This window comes from Solea solea, chromosome 9 (assembly GCF_958295425.1).
Source record: "Solea solea chromosome 9, fSolSol10.1, whole genome shotgun sequence".
NCBI classification, from domain to species: Eukaryota; Metazoa; Chordata; class Actinopteri; order Pleuronectiformes; family Soleidae; genus Solea; species Solea solea.
In genome coordinates, this window is record NC_081142.1 from 19,182,448 (window position 1) to 19,200,008 (window position 17,561).

Here is a 17,561-nt window from a genome sequence, read left to right on the forward strand (position 1 = left end):
TGAGGTTATTGTTACATAATGGTACGTAAAATTTGTAAAAACCTGAGTTTAAAATAACTTGGACGTTAATAGTTCGTCTACGCATGCGCGAGAAGCACACGTTTTTTTCCCCGCTGTCATGACAACCGTCGGTCCATGTCTCGGCAAATCTAATCACACTGTGACAGTTCAACTTTACTCCTTTTAACCAAGAAAAAAAAAGTTCACTTCAAACTACTTTCTGTTTTCATCGAACAGATTCAGCCGCGCGGGTTTTCAGAGAGGAAATAATGAGCTCGACGACCTCTAAAGGTGTTTCAGGAGGAGCAGAAGCAGGTGAACAAAGTCCCCAAAACCGAGAAGGTCAGGTCGGTGAAGAGAGGCGACAAGGTCCCGGTGTTCAGGTGTGGCCCGACGGCTCCACATATGAGGGAGAGTTTATGAACGGGTTCAAACACGGCAGAGGAAAGTTCACCTGGACAAGCGGAGAGGTAAAAAAAGAAGAAGAAAAGAATTAGGTCATGTACAGGTTCAAAACTCAAGCGCAATCTGCGCTGAAGCATAAAAATAACAGCAGAATAATGGACAATAAAAGCCTTAACTAGTGGTGGAAGAATTTACGTAATCCCCATGCAGGGGGCAGTGAGTCCGTTACAATTCAGGTGTGTTGGAGCAGGGCAGCATCTAAAACATGCAGGGAACTGGGGGGGCCCAAAAGGACCATAAATTCACCCTTTTTTAAAAAATTTGATTTATTAAATAATACAATCCTAAATTAATCAAACTTATAATATATCGTTATTATATGGAAGAATACAACTTTTTTTTCTTTTTTTTTTTTTTACCAATTTCCAATAAATGTGTTATTAGATCATCAGACAGTGGATCTGAGATACATGTCTTATTTCCACAACAACAGAGGAAGTTGGGATTGAAATTTCTTTACAAAATTGACAGAAAGTCGACGTCAAAGTCACTTCCTTCAATGAAAATACAAGCCCTACACTGCTCTTTACTGTGTTTCTGTTAAGTTTTATGAGTAAAAGTAAAATTTAAATACATAAATTAAAAGATTAAGATCAGATTACATTTGTAAACACGCTGATTTTATTTTCTGTGTTAGTGTAAATAAATGTGACTAGTTTGATTTATTTTCTTTGTTTGTTTTCATTGGTGCAGTACTACGAGGGCTCTTTCTACAAAGACTACAGACACGGGGACGGACTGTTCTGTTGGCCCACAGGCCACAAGTTCATTGGCAAGTTCTACCTAAACAGAAAAGAAGGATATGGTCAACATCTGTTCCCCGATGGAGCCTCTTTTCAGGTAAACTGTGTGGAAGCGTGATGGCAGATATTTAGATTTCTTTGTATGTTATTTGTAAAACAAACAGACAAAACAAAATCTGCCTACCGACTGTCAGGGCTTGTACCATGCTGACCAAAGGTTTGGTCCAGGTGTGGTCAGTTATTCAGACGGACGTCAGGACGTGGGTCTGTGGCTTGGGCAGCGCCTGCTGAGGCTCTGCACTGCTGTAGATGAGGCCTTTACCCTGGAGAACTTTCCTGAATATGCTCCCTACATGGACCCAGCTGCCACCACTGACTGTCTGACTCAGGTACTGTACGTGATGATGGTTAAAACATCTACATTTAGTGTCTGCTTACTAATAATCATGTTGGTTTTTTTGACGTAAACCAAATAAGGCTTTACGAAGAAGAGGAGATAACTTATTTTTGTCCTGGTTTTACAATTATATCACTGACATGAATACAAATGTGCAAAAATGATAGTGAATGGACCTTTCTGTTTCTCCTCTCCAGCCTCCCGATCTCTCAGGACTCGCTAGGACACGCTCTGAGGTAAAGTCAATTACCATATACTGTACATATGTGACTTAATGGTTTCTAGTAAATTTAGGGGCTGTCCACATGGAAAAGGGTTAAGGTGAAAACTGTATTTTTTTAAAAAATCTCAAAACGCCACCCTTGTGGCAGTGATGTCATAGTCCCACCTATGTTTTGCGCTGACATTCACTGTCCTTTCTTCGTCGCTGTTCACTTTATGATAACTTTTATTGTCTTTATTGGCTGTGTCCTGTTCCTGTGATTGTATACTGTACATTGTAATGTACACTCCTTCAAATAAAACAAAAAAAAATACAAAATTACATACAGAGCACATGCTTTATGCGCATGCACAACGTCTTCTCTGTTTTTGGTGTAGTAGCATTACAGCGTCACATACGGGCCTGGCATACTGTATGTACTACATCGCTTTAAGTCGTTTTGGGGGGTTTTGTGCAGATGGATCATGGGAATTGTTGTATAGTCTAGTCTTTTTTTACTAGTTCCTGTGGGAGTTAGTGCGTTACAGGAAGAGCTTAGGCGGCAGAACGCAGTGCAAATATGTAGTTGTGAACCATAAGTGACAAATACACACAATAAAATAAAAACAAAAGACAACGCACTGGCTAACTAATGATACTGAATATATAATACATGTATGTTCTTAATGTATATTTTAATCTAGAAATGTTACATATCTTTAACTCAAAGCAGGTAAACTAACTTCCCTATCCTGATTAGGCACATACAGACAGAGACCTGCTGTCAGATGAGAAATATATCTACCCCGCTGACATGGAGAGTTACTCAACAGACGGCGACCACCTGCCGCTGCCCCCGGGCCGCAGGAGTGAGCTGGATCAGCACTTTTATGGCGAGCAATGGGAGCCCGGCGCTGATCTGCACCAGGGCTATGAACGAGACCCACTTTTTAACCTTCCCTTACAGGCGCGCATGCAGGCTCACTTGTACAACCACAGGTCAGACTTACAGTACGTCACAGAGACTTGTACTTCTTGTACAGGGGACTGCTAACGGTTGGACGTGTGTGTGTGTGTGTTTTGTGTGTCTCAGACGACAGGCTGAAAATGTGGGCTGGGATGTGGCAGCCGTTCTCTCTCTGGACAGGGATGGTTTTGGTCCTAAAGGGCCTCTGGAAGTGGACTCAGAGCAGTTCATCTGTCACGCCGGCCGGGGGGAAGTGCAGGCTGTTCGTCAGATCCTCAAAACTGGTTTGGTCCACCCTGACGTAGCAGATTCACAGGGACACACTGCACTGATTGCTGCCACGGTAACACATTTTCCTTTGTTTGTTAATTCAATAAGAGACTGGAGAACAATGGTAGATGACTGAACTTAATCAACAAAAAAAAAGAAGAGGTAGAGGACGCAGCCTAGGAAAGATGAAATAACAAAAAGACCAAAACACTGTCATAATGCGAGGTAGAGTTAAATCTGGCTTTTATATAAAAGTAGATGATGCTCTGGAAACAGGTGTGCGTCATCATCTGCCATGGAAAATGCTAGTCACACCCTTGCCACATTTCTGTCTGTTTGCATCCACTAAAGGTTTATTATTGTGTAAGATTTAGTGACATCTCATGGTGAGACTGCAGACTGTAACAAACAGAGACCTCCTCAGCTCACCTACTCTATTCCAAGTGCTCATGGAACTACGGTGGCCTACACACACCAGAAAATGTGTCGTTCTTTATGTTGTTTAATCCAGTAAGCTTCCCCTACAAAATGTGAAATGCAAATGTGAAATGGTTTGTCAATTTGGGCTCTTGTCCATGGCTCTTGTCAAAAGTACATATAAAAGGCGTATTCTCAGGCCCCAAATACCAAATGACTTTTATTTTAAAGCAATTATACCCTTATAAAAACCTACTAATAGGTATTATGTTCAAATCTGTCTGCCAATGTATCGTCACGTAGTTTAACAATGGGATGATTCTTAAACATGATCTGTGCTTAAATTACAGTTCACAATGAAAATATTTGTTCACTACTATTCTTTCGTGTCTCATGTTTATCTCTGTGGATGCTTAATATTAATTTGTAATCTAATTTGGACAGGTTGCCAGTCCATCGCAGGCAACAAACAAAAATTTACTCTACAATTTAGAGTGTCCAAATAACCTCTGCATGTTTTTGGGGCTTTGGGAGAAAATGGAAAACCCGGAGAAAACCCCCCCACACACACAGGGAGAACATGCCAGACCAAGTCGTGAACCCAGACCCTTTTTCTGTGAGACAACAGCTTAAAAATTCAATCCAAATACAAGTACAAACAAAGGTCTTAAAAATAAGTAAGGTATGGCCAAAATGAAACCTGTGATAATCAAATATTCCCAAAGCTTTGATTAAAAACAAGGTTTTAAGGCATTATTCTTAAAGAAGCCAGGTAAAGATCGACGGATCTAATGTCGAAGGCTCCATCTCCTGTCGTCACAGATTGAGATTAAGGAGCAATTTGTATCATTTGTTTCTCGCAGGTCCACTGCCATAATGACTTGATCCAGCTGTTGTTGGATATGGGTGCTGACATTGACAAACTGAATCATGAAGGCATGTCTGCCCTGGCCGTGTGTCACGTTCTCTACTACCCTTTCTGCTCTCTGGACACCACCTTGGCCAAACCACCTGCCAAAACTCAAGTAAGATTGAGCGTAGTTTATGAAGGAGAGGAGGCGGGGCTTTAGTTAATATTGTGCCGAAACCACGACTGCCCCTAATGTTTAGTCTTGTTTGCCCTATGTGTCCTTCAGGCTTTGTTGTCCCTGTCTGCATGTGGGAACAGTCCTCAGATCAGCCAAGTAGACTCTAATACAAACACAACGGAGTCTTACAACAGACCTCAGACAAGTACCACATCCCTGAGTGACCAGAGCCTCATCTCTGACCAGTAAGAACATAGCTAATAAGGCTCATCTGTCGTAGAATAGATACTATCAGTGTCTTTAAAATAAGCGTATCTATGAATTTTAATTCTGCATTGGATTGGTTTTCAGGGCAGCAGACGAACAAACGGAGCACAAGTCAGATCATGCAGGTAAAACGTGCAATGACAGTGACCTCGCCACTGAGAGTCGGCCTGCTCCAGAGGAGACAGAGGAAGGAGGAGAGCTGCAAATGAGTGAGGAAAGAAGACATAAGGACGACGGCGGAGGGAGCAAAAGGAAGGGAAGGGGTGTTGTTGAAGAACAGGATCAAACATGGGAAAGTGAAAGTTGTGTAAAACATTTTGTTGAATCAAGAAATGGAGCTGTTGAGTCGGACGACTGTGAGAGTGTGAGACACGTTCTTAAAAAGGACAGAGAGGAGAGGAAAAGTGTGCACCGTTCCATTCAGGTGCTGGATGGTCACATCGCACTGGGCAGTGTGCAGTGGAGGGAACGTTGGGTTAGTGCAGCGGCAGTCATTCAGGTGAAACGCGCACAGATCCCATCGTCTCATTTGTTTGAATCGCTTGCCATGAGCTCACCAATGTCTTCTCACCTGTCTGTCTCCAGCAGGACAAGGACAAAGACAAAGACCTGACCAAAAAGCAGAGCTTTGACTCTGCCTGCGCTCTCAGCAGCTACAGCATCCACGTCACAGAGGAGGCGATGCAGCGTTCAGCCGAAGCTCTGAGTCGCACCGGGCTTCTTCGGTTCTCTAACACGCAGGAGACCGTTCGCAAAATGGCTGCCATGAAAACTGAGTCAGTTCTGTTTCCTGTGCTGTTTTCTTTGTTTTTATTTTGATGATACTTTACTGTCTCTACTGTCTCTTGTGTTTGACCAGGCATCGCGGTTATCTGAACACCCTGGAGTTGTTATTAAACCGGGGAGCTGACCCCAATGTGTCCAAGGTCCCCATGCCTGTCCTCTTCTTGGCTATCATGGCTGCTGACACCGAGGCTGTCAAGAGGCTGCTGCTGTGTGGCGCTCACACCGACATTCCCCTTCCACCTGAGGTCGGAAATTCATGTTCTTTTTCCCGAAATGGGGTTTGTGGCTTAGGTTAGGTTAAGGCAGATCCTGGTCTTCAGGGACCCACTGCCCTGCATGTTTTAGATGTTTCCCTGCTCCAACACACCTAATCTAAATGGTTAACTCGTCATCAGGCTCTGTAAAAGCCGGGTAACGGAGTTCAGGGTAAGGGTTAGGCGCTTAATTGACATGGTTAAGGTTCGGGTAAGGGGCTTGGGAATGCATTATGTCTATGACATGCTCTCACAAAGACATAAAAACAAGTGTGTGTGTGTGTGTAGTGGTATCAGATCCATATTTTTAAATGGGAACTCTTGCTCTACAGGAAGAGTTTGTTGAGAGCACTGCACTGCACCATCCATCATGTCCATGAATGTTATTATTCCCTTATCCTTTCTTGTAGAGGAAAGGTCTTTACCCTCTCCATGTGGCTGCAGCACTGCCAGGTTCTGCAGGTTGCATGATCACAGAGCTGCTGTTGCACGCCGTCACTGACCCAGATTTACAGGCTTGTGACCAGGACGAGATCTATGAGCCAGACAGGGTACGTGTGCTCTTACTTACTGTGTACTTTGAGCTTCGTTTGAATCCTTTTTAGTAGTAACTGAATCCCACTCCTGGTCTTTCACAGGCTTTCATGAAGTCTCAGAAACCACCGAGTGTCAAACAAGGTGGCAGTACACCGCTGCATGTAGCCTGCCAACGAGACAGAGGCTACCAAGTCAGTTTAAACTGTGCTCACACTCACTCACAACTTACACACACTTTCCCTTAACATAAATCCTGATGTGTAAAGGCTGATTAAGGTATGGTAAAATGAAGCAACATTTATTGGTGTATATTTATTTTCTGTACCTGAAAATCTCTTACCTAACTCTTGCCTTCCTTCAGTTAGCGTTAAAACTAAAATAGATGTTTTATTTGTCCATTGTGAGCTTCTGTATAAACATTTTGGTCCAAAAAAAAGGCTCATTCTCGGATAATAACAAACAACAATTCACAAGTATAATTATTTTATCTTCAATTTTGGTCAAATTAAAATAAATTTACCCTCTGTAAAGTTTACTCACTGGACCTTCAAACAGTGTGTTGATATATTTAGTTTGAACTAACTTTTTTCGATTTGTTGTTTGGTCCGTAAAATATCAGAAAATGATGATCAGTGTTTCTCAGACCTGGAAATTATGATTTTCTCCAATGTCTTGTTTTGTCCACAAACTAAAATACATTATTTCTTTATATGTTGCAAAGAAACACAAAAAACACAACATTTGACGATCAATCGAGTATAACAATATATTAATCAGCAGCATGTGTTTGGAACAAGCAAAATTAAGCAGATATTAAAGCCATTTATTTATTCAGCCTTAAAACTGTACCTGGACATGATGCCAATTAACAAACATGAGAAAATGTTACAGAAACAAATTACGGACTTTAAGCCAACATGTTTGTTTTTTGTTGTTTTTTAACCAGAATGCCAGTACGGTGGTGGCCCTCCTGCTCTCACACAGCGCCAGGACCGATCTCATCTGGAGTGGACACTCACCGCTCTCTTTGGCCATAGCTAGTGGCAATGAACTGGTATATACATTATAAACACACACACACACACACACATGCACTCACACACTGTCCTATTACATTTGTTTTCTTCTTTTCTCAGGCGGTAGAGGAGTTGCTGAAAAGAGGTGCAGATCCAAACATCCCTCTGGGCCGTGGTGTGGGCAGCGCCCTCTGTACTGTCACCAACTTCAGTTATCCCTTAGATGGCAAAAGACCCAACCTGGTATCTATTAATGTGTATATATATACATATATACAGTATATATGTATATATATATACACATGCACACGCCTCAACAGAGACTTATCCCTAACCTTAACCAGTTAATGACTAACCCTAACCTTAACTTAACCACAATTCATATCTGATCTCTAACCTTAACCAATTAGACACAAATTTCTTCATTAGGACCAGGATTTGATCCTGAAAAAGTCAGTGTTCATACCATTAAAAAGGACCGTTGAACATCAATAACTCAATCATTTTCATTACTTCTAAATTTCAAAATTACACTGTCACAGAGGAGCAAATAAATCAGAAAATACTCACATTTCAGAAACTATTGTTAAATTAATGAAAAAGGTGATTGTTTTAGTCGTTGCAACCTGAGACTAATGTATTTTATTTAAATATGACGTTAAATTGAGAATGTTAACATTCAAAACATTACGACAATAATCTGTACTTAGATTTGTTGTCACATTTTCAAAATAAAAGTAAAAATTAAGTATATATGTATGTATATGTATATCTGTGTATATATATATATATATACATATTTATATATGTGTGTGTATATGTATATATGTGTATATATATATATATACATATATACATATTTATATATGTGTGTATATATATATTCATTCATATATACTGTATATCACATGATTTACTATGCAAGAATAAAAGAATAGTTGCTGTTTTGACTAGTCCACATTGAATGTACACGTGTGTCTGTGATGTAGCTGGACATGGTGGTGAAGGCCGGCGCTGACGCCCTGATGCCAGTGATGGTGGGCGATTTCATGGGAACCGCAGTGGACTACGCACACGCGTCGTTTTACCAGGTAACGCAGCACAATTTATGCAGAACAAAATATATAAAATAGTGTATATATATGGAGTATAATCTATGCAGTGGGTTTCAAACTTTCATATACCAAGTACCACCTGAGAAAATACTGAGTTCCCGAAGTAACAGCAGCGTTAAAATACATTGGTGTAAATCGGTCAGCAAAGTCAGCAATAGGCTTTTCACAGGAGGCCGATTTATTCCCAAAAAGATCATTTGCTCTCTTGTCATCCTCCTCTTCCTCACATGTACTCCACACACTGGTATAGTGACATTAGATTAAGGTGGCGCGAGAGATAATTCTTATTACAGAAGTGATTTTTACAGAAAAAGTATGATCAAGCAGACTTGTGAACTCCATCTCCTCCTCCCATGTCCCATGGGTCTAACAAATTTCTCCTGAATAAGTTATCTGTACATTTAACATTTACCACGTAGGACTTACGGATCGCCAACACTCCCTTCCACGCTCTGAACGTGCAAGAGAGGGAGACGTTTATAGCCCGGCGCCAGCTGCTGAGCACGATGGGAGACCTGCTGAGAGAGACTGTCATAAAGAGAGAGGCAGAGGCTCTAGAGAGAGAACGACAGCTCCTGCTAGACGGTCAGTAGAACCTGTTTGTGTCCGTGAGAGGGCAAAACAATATCGGTGTATAGCTGTAAATCACCATCTGTTTTCATATGTACTGTTTGATTTAGGTGGCGCAGATCCCTCACGACTACACTTAATGGGAAAACATAAGTACACACTTATTTTTTTTATGCGTTTCTCCAATAACATGACAAACAAAAATCCTGTTTCATACTGTGTGTGTGAATTTCCTTTTCAGGAAGTCGTCGTTTAAGTTCTGCTACCACTGTGGTCTCTCTGCGGCCATGAAGCTGACGGCATGCACTCGCTGCAACAAGGTCTACTTCTGCTCCACGGACTGTAAACTGAGAGCATGGGATGAAAGACACAAGGAGGAGTGTGTCCGGGTGTCAGGTGTGCGAATAAAGACATGTCCCAGCCTCCAAATCCTACATCAAGAAATAATCAGATTGATAATATTGTCCTTCATCTGTGATATCTATGTTATCGCTGGGACAAAAATGAATCATGTACAGTATCTTGGGTAACACTTTGTCTTTCGGTCTCTAAATCCAGCGTCTGCCAAGAAAAGGAATAATACTGACCCGGGGACAGCAGAAGCAGATGGAGCAGAGACAGATGTGGAGAACCAAGTCAACCCAAAAGAAAACTACAGCTGCAACTGATGGACAATTCAAATTTACCTTTGCACTAAAAATATTTTTTCTTCTTTCCCATTTCACCTCAGCCGGCCGAGGCAGATGATCCAGGTTCTGCCAATAATGTATTTATTTATTTTTTCTCTCCACTGTCGCCAAATCCTTGCTCACAGTTTAAATATTAGGTTTATCTTCTTCAGGTTTAAGCCTTACTGTATCAAGTGCTGAGATTCTCAAGGTCAGACGTGTCAAACTGGCGGCCCGTGGGCCACATGGGGCCCCTCCAATCATGTCATAAGGAGCTCCAATTCCTTTAAAACACAGTGTGTGCAGCCAAGATGCAGATAGTATGTTTTATAGAAATATTTGTATAATAGTAAGTAGTGTAGTAGTTCATTCAATATTAAATTACACACACAGACACACATAATTAATGACATTTGTTGTTTTTTTTTTTACATGATTTATTCCTGTTTTTGATATTAATCGGTTTATTTAGCATCATAAATGTTTTTTTATATTGTGAAGGACACATCGTTCTTTACCAAAACAAGCACTTTTAATTCAGTGAAATATCATCATGAATATCCTAATTGGGATATCATGATGGAATATTGTATAATAAACTTTGTTATTTTACTGAAAAGTATTTTTTTCCCCCCATTTTTTGGAAAGTGACACCCTGCCTCTAGGTCATGATATTCCACTAGCCAACAAAATGTCTAACAAAACCAGGGGAATCTTTTTTACTGACATCAACATGACAACTGTGAACAGTGGGCTTATAGCTTTACATCTTTAATAAAATGCACATAGAATATCTTTGGTTTATCATCTGCTTGAGTAAAACAAAAAACATTTAGAGACATTGACTGGTGAAAACTCACCTGTAAAACTGACATCTTCTGATCATACATACCAAATAAATAATAAGCATATTGTTTAACCCAAAGTGCACCTCTAAAGCAGTCATTCCAAGTGTACTGTAGGTGGGCCTACAATTAAATTCAGTTTTGTAATTAACTTTTAAATTGTAAAATATGTTCAACATATTTTAATAAATACTTATAAAGGGATAAAACAAATCCATAACATTTAAATGATGAGTTGTTTTTCTTTTATCTGACCTAGTATAGCTGGTAATATATAAATATATACATATATGTATATGTATATATATATATATATATATATATATCTCAATGGATATCTATATCAATCTATATCAATGGATAATAACGCACTTTGTTGTGAAGCTAAACCTTTCAAATATGACGTATATGATGTAGCCTAGCTGTAATAACCACATGCACATGCGGAAAGATTATGCAACATGAACTGGACTGAGTCACATAAAAACATTAATATACTCTATATGGGAATTATTAATCCTAGTCAGAGTTGTTTGTTCAAGGTTTGGGTTTGGACCTGAATTTGGGAATAGATGCCCTAAAGTAATTACAGTTGCTCTGTAGTTTATTATCACCACCTGGTGGTCATAAATCAGTATGACAAATGGCTGTTGGTCAAAGCAGGGTGAAGGTGAAGGACTGGTTTTAGTCGTAACCTGTATGGAGCGAGCAGGTACCGTCCTCAAAGTGACCACCTGCACCAAATTCAGGCAGTCTGGTGAGACATCGCCAGCAGAAATGCCGTCTACACCTGGAGCAGGTCATCATGTTACATCCTCCGTCCTTCTGCAACACAGCACACAACAACAACAACAACAACAACAACAACAACATCTTTATCAGCAAAAACACTGTTTTAAAACAGTAACAGACTACAGGTCACTTTTGTAAATACAACCAAAAAAGTGATGTACAACCCACCAGCCACTTTATTAGTTACATAGGACACCTAATACAGTGACATGAGTGGCAGAGAGTGTATTTTTTTTTTTTTTTTGAGTTACTGTTGCCTTTCTATCATTTCGATCCAGTCAGACCAGTTAGTGACCTCTGGCACTGGATCGTTTCTCGGTTTTTTAAATGGTTTTGCATTAAAATCTCTAAAATTTTATTTAAGTTCAAAGTCACTTGCATCACCTTTCCCACCCATTCTGATGTTTGTGAGTTGCTGCCACGTGATTGGCTAGTTACATATCTGTGTTAACAAGCACTTGATACAGGTGTTCCTCATCATGCATCATAATTAATACCTGTATTTTGCAGAAGCAGTGCGGACAGTTCTTGCTGTGGATGACGACCCAGTCTTCGCTCAGATACTCCGGCAGGACGACCTGCATCGCCTTGCGTCCGTATCTGCTCAGCAGGAGGCGCTTCCTCTCTTTACTGCCTCCAGTGTAGTCGTCCATCAGAACCTTCATCCCCTCTGAGGTAAACAGACACACAGAGAGTAAAGATTCAAATAACACGAATGCACACCTGCGTCATAACAACTAAATGTCATATAATTGGGTTATCAATTTGGTTTATAAACAAACTAAACACAGTTCATACCTGTAACTGATGAGTACCTTTTAATGTTACTAATGTGTTTATATTTAGAAAAAAACAAATAAAGAGATTTTGTTAAGTGCAAAACACACAGTCCAGATACATGGTTGACTCACTGTGTGGCAAACAAGTAACATCTTAGTAATAATTAATAGTAATAAAACAAATTGACCAAATTTTAAACCATTTATGAATCGTAGATAATGGTAGTCAGTCGTCACTTGTAATTCAACTGTTTTTGAATGTTGACAAAAATATGTTTTATACTAATAGCGTCTAATATCAACCCGTTATGTTATCGCCTTCCATTATGACAGTGTTTTGTTTTTTAACTGTACTACGTAAAATACTGAAGTGAGTGAAAAAAAGTCAAAACAAGATTTTATAATTTGTAATATATGATGACATAATTAGGTCAAAGTCAAAAGCAGTGTCTTTTTGCATAAACTATAGATGTCAATCTCCAAGTTATGTTTCAGACGTTCGGCTCTTTTTACTTCTTACTTTATACAATTAGAGAATTGTTTCAGTTTTTTTGACAAATTGAACACCACGCTGTTCCACAAACACAACGTGCACCAAGTGTACTTCATATCTTGTTGTTCTGAAATATGCAAAAGGAAAAGTCTTATTTTGATCTACTCTTAAAAGGGGTGTTTTATTTTCCCAACAATCTATGCTACTGCTTGTACAAATACCATTGTAGCACTATAATCATATCATAACCAATTCAAACCTAAAACTTAATGCAACAGTAATATATCTGCTCCTGGTCTTTCTCTTCTGTCCATAACTTGCCTCCCTCTTTCCCCGTTGCTCCCCTTTTCTGTCCCTTGCCGCTCTCCTGTCCCCCATTTTTTCCTTTCACCCCAACCTGTCTCGGCAGATGCTGCACATCTCTGAGTCTGGTTCTGTCCGATATTTATTCCTCTTAAAAGGGAGCTTTTTCTCTCTCCACTGCTGCCTAGTGTTTGTCTTCTCTCTGTCTAATATTGTAAGGTTTTTGGCTTGAGATAATGTATGTTGTGATTTGGTGCTCTACAAATACATTTGATTTAATTGAAAAGGAGAAGCAGCAAATCCTGATTGTATTTGACTCAGTATCTGACAGTCATTTTCTTGTGTACCTCGTGACTGTGGCAGATCGGCACCGCCTTGCTGTTCGTCTGTGAGAATCTGTCCTTTCGCCACACTCGCCTTTGGCGCACAGGTGTTGGTTCCATGGTATGTCTTTTTGCAGGTGACACAGAAAGCAAAATTGCACACAGAGCACATTGCTGCAGTGCTGGACTTCTCCAGGATGACGGGAGAACCACAGGCACGCTGGGGACAGTACGTGACATCTGCATGCAGGAGAAGACGTCAATTCACTGTACTTACACGATGATAGCTAAAGATGTTCTTTTTTTATATCTTTGACTCTCCAGGAGACATGAGGCTTTGAATGCCTTCTCTCTTTCACAGACAAAACAACCGAACACGCACCAGACATGCGGTCCAGAGTGGACATTAGAAGGAGACGATCGTAGCGGCTAAACAGCTTGTCACCCACCAGATCTTTCACCTTCAACACAGAAACAGAGAACAAAGAGTGTGAGTAACCAGTTGTTTTGTTCAGCTGATGTGAGATTCTGGGGCCATATTATTGACACATTTTAAAACTAAATTAATTTAAATATGTTTACTGAAAGTAACGTACTTGTGCACAGTCTGACGTACGCATGTCCGTGTTATGTTTGCTTCTTTTAGAGTGAAAATCCTGAACTTGACTCAACTACATTTTTAATGGCTATAGTTTCTATAGTCATTTAAAGAGTTAAAAGTTATTCACAGAGATGAATAAGTACCTGTGCAGGTGTGGGGCTGGCTGTGCAGTTTGCCTGAGGACAGGCGACACCGCGGACGTTCCCCTCTGTTATCCTGATTCTACAGAACTCTGCGAGACAACCCTTGCAGATGATGTGTCCACACTCGGACAAGTGCACACAGTCTGAACCGAGCCAGCCCACACAGCACACGCTGCAGTCAAACACTGTGAAGGCAAATGCCTTCTGTCTCTGCTCAGCATCATGGATCAGGATCTGGGACAGCAGGGTTTGTGATGGAGTCACGGAGAGATCAGTGGTCAAGGTTTCTTGGACCGGCAGAGAAGCAGCAGCTCCTTGTGTATCCAACTCTCCTGAGGAGGCAGAGGCTGAGACTTCCACATCTGTGCTGTTCCAGCTTTGTTCATCTGTGGATCCTGATTCTGAAGCACCTGGATTATTCTTTGTTAATGACAGTGCAGTATTCTGTGAGTCCTGAGTGCTGTGGTCGTCTGAGGGGAGCTCCAGAGTAGTGTGAATATCCAGGAACCTGAGGACATCCTCTCTGAGAAACTGCACCCAGGAGAAGAGCACCACAGCACCTCCTGTGGCCTGGTAGAGATCAGTGAGATGAGATCCCAGTGCAGAGAGCTGAGGGGGGAGAGAAACAAGAGTGAAGCATGATGTAACCTCTACACATAAAATGAAATCAGTCACATACACTGGTGGTGGACTGGAAATGTGACCAGTCATGATGTTTCTTCTGATTACCTGTGTGTGCGTGAGCCAGCTGCAGGTGAGGGTGAACGAGGGAGGAGAGGAGGATGGGTAGTCTGCGGGGAAGGTAAAGGTCAGGAGCAGATGTGGAAGGAATGAGATTTCATATTGTCTCACTGTTTCACCTGAGGAAGAGACGGAAAAAACATAACCACACATTAACAACAAACAAAACCAATACTGTCAACTGTGGACTGTGGATCTGTTTCTCTCCTTACATTGATTTCAAATGTATTTGTGTAGCAAGCTAGTTTAAAATGCCATTAAACAACATATGTAATAAGTAAATTTCACCTGCATTGGTTAGAAATAGCAAAGGATTATGAGTAATCCTCAAAACTACGGAGGATTTGCCTGAAGCTAACCTGTCTGTGCTTGTGTGTGTGGACAATAGCAATGCTAAGTTGCTATATAAGCACATTTTGGCTTCATTTTGTTAAATATTTTTTGTTTTCATCAAGTTAACCACTCGTTTGTACATGTCAGTCAGACAGATCTGTGCATTGTAGCTAGCTAATATTAATGTTACACCGTCTTTAATGCACAGATCACTCTCTCTCCGCCACAAACTGCGCAGAAAAAAATAGCTGCTAGAAGTCCTCTGTTGTGTCGCGTTTGATCAATCGTTGTTGACGCACAAGTGCAAAGTCACGCCCCGCTACACCCCACCTATCAAGTAAAGATACTGTTCTCAGTCGGAACGCAAGCCTGACCGAGGGCTTTACACACTATAGATGCTCATTGGCCCCAGGTCTTTTAAATTTGTATACCCTGTACACCCCTGGTTTAGGGTATAGAGGTGATGAGGGTGGGTCAGAATAGTCAAGTGTCCTTCTTTGTCTGGGGCCCCCAGAGTCTAGGTTCGCCTCTGTCAGTATGCAGTGAGTTTAAACGTTGTTGTTTTTTTAAACAAACAAACAAACATAATATATGTCACTGCCCCCGACATGGTAATTTTGCTGTCCTTGGCTTGACTCATTGACTCACCTTCTGTCAGTGACACACTGAAATGTGCCGGAAGCTCCGCCGACACTCGTAATTCTCCGGCATTGTTCGACTCCTTCCGGATAAATTCCTCGGTGTCAAAGATACTGTGGAGGGCGAGCAGCTCGTCTTCCTGCTCCTCCAAGTCCGCGCTCATGTCAGTTGTTCAAACCACGGAAACAATCCTCACTTCCTCCACCTCCTCCTCTGCTCTCCGTGTGTCTAAAACGTCTGTTTCCGTAGAGTTTTGTTTGTTTAAGTTTGTGTTGGAACGTCTTCGTCAGAAGCTGTGCTTGTTTCAAAGGTGGCGAGTGAACAAACTCCACAGCGTGAGTGAACAAAATCTTAACCCGTCCCACATCTGACTCATCACCTGAGTATGATGTAAGACAAAAGCAGCAGCAGCAACATCAACATCAACAACAACAGCAGCAGCAGCAGCATCAAGTATAGACAGTCAAATTATTCTCAATGACGCATTCACGCTTCATGTTTACACTTAAAAAACTAAACGTGGGGGACAATTATAGGGTTACAACAGCACAAAAACAGGTTAAAAACAACAAAAATGTAGTATGTACACATACTGTAACAGTATAGTCCAAACATTAACAATATAATACATACACAAACATAATCTGATTTAGGCCATTAACTCTACAATAATTTCTGGACAAGATTGATAGCACAATTAAAAAAAGTACAGTAACACTTTCACTTTTTTTTTTTATTTTAGAAATTCCAATGTAAAAGTCCCATATTTGCACTTTTTAATACAACAGAGCAGTGCAGCAGTAGTGATTCAGATGTTGTAAACTTACAAACATGCACATAGAGACCTGAAGATGGCAGTGTGCACACGAAAACTTGAAGGTGAACCCACATGCAACACCCAGCTCACAGGGTTCAAGCTAAAATCCAAATTAAAGGGTTTGGACTCTAAAAAGAGAGTATCCAAAGAGTATCCAAAATACTGGTTGTAAGGGCAAAGTGGAAGGTAATAGACACTGGAGTGGAGAACATAAGGGAGGATGGAAGGCTAACAGGTACAGACAAAATAAGAGTGAATACTGTGAGGCAATAATGAGGAACAGGTGGAACTTATTGGGAAGTGGCAGTTTATCATAATTGATATGTGGGGAAACAACAGGATGTAAAACGGTTTAGAATAAATACAGAACAAGAAGTAAGGTTAATCCAGAGAGACGGACAGCTACTAAATAAGACGACAAAATGGAAATATGAATGCAAAACCACAGTGCAAGACAAAATAAAACAGTAAAAAAAACACTAACACAGGATGATCAAAGTCAAGCAGAAGTAAAAACACAACGGAGAATGTTGGGGACACTAAACACAAAAGATAAAGTGACAAGAACAAGGAAAAGTGAGATAACGAGAAGCAGCAATTGGGAACAGGTGCATCTAATCAGGAAAAAACATACAGTAAGGGCAGCAGAGAAAACGAATAAGAATCTCAGTGAACAAACAGCAGCAGCAGCAGATGATTCTTGTGCAAATGATTTAGGTGCAAGACCTCCACTTTAAGCGTTTTCGGTAGCCGTGTGACTTTTTGGAGTTTATTTTATTCTGTGGGGAACATTTTAAGACATTCCTGGAAAGGAGTGAGCCAAGTGCCAAGTGCCAAGTGCTATTAGCAATGAAGCTTTTTTAGCTGCTCTTGCTAGCCAGGAAGCTGACATACAGGTGGACTATTTAAAATTTCACAAAAATTAAAACAGTTCAAATTTTACACATTGGACCTTTTTAAAAAAGTGTTGGTAAAGTCATGGGTGATACTGGCTCAAGTTAACAAATTTAGTAGAACCGCCCAGGCACAAAAATACTGATTGTCCCCTTT

General features: G+C 40.7%; 2 protein-coding genes across 3 annotated transcripts; one reads left to right on the plus strand and one right to left on the minus strand.

Annotated features, from left to right (window-relative positions):
* On the plus strand, positions 1–10,497 carry ankmy1 (ankyrin repeat and MYND domain containing 1). 2 transcript variants are annotated; one of them, XM_058638258.1, is made up of 20 exons: positions 1–470; positions 1,159–1,305; positions 1,403–1,597; positions 1,803–1,841; positions 2,568–2,806; positions 2,901–3,117; positions 4,325–4,486; positions 4,598–4,734; positions 4,841–5,255; positions 5,342–5,532; positions 5,616–5,787; positions 6,207–6,347; positions 6,435–6,524; positions 7,280–7,387; positions 7,470–7,592; positions 8,339–8,440; positions 8,884–9,049; positions 9,145–9,187; positions 9,276–9,430; positions 9,593–10,497. In XM_058638258.1, the coding sequence occupies exons 1-20, from the start codon at positions 270–272 to the stop codon at positions 9,700–9,702; spliced, it is 3,153 nt and encodes a 1,050-aa protein (XP_058494241.1). In that variant the 5' UTR covers positions 1–269; the 3' UTR covers positions 9,703–10,497. The 2 variants fall into 2 exon arrangements, with proteins under 2 accessions (XP_058494241.1, XP_058494242.1); XM_058638259.1 differs by having other exon boundaries at positions 5,345–5,532.
* LOC131465516 (E3 ubiquitin-protein ligase RNF14-like) lies at positions 10,458–16,020 on the minus strand. The gene is made up of 7 exons (XM_058638260.1): positions 15,704–16,020; positions 14,711–14,841; positions 13,982–14,590; positions 13,620–13,698; positions 13,262–13,477; positions 11,837–12,009; positions 10,458–11,372 (listed from the first exon to the last, which is right to left on the minus strand). Exons 1-7 carry the CDS (start codon positions 15,855–15,857, stop codon positions 11,232–11,234), a joined length of 1,503 nt encoding a protein of 500 aa, XP_058494243.1. The 5' UTR covers positions 15,858–16,020; the 3' UTR covers positions 10,458–11,231.
* Between the last annotated feature and the right edge of the window lie 1,541 nt (positions 16,021–17,561).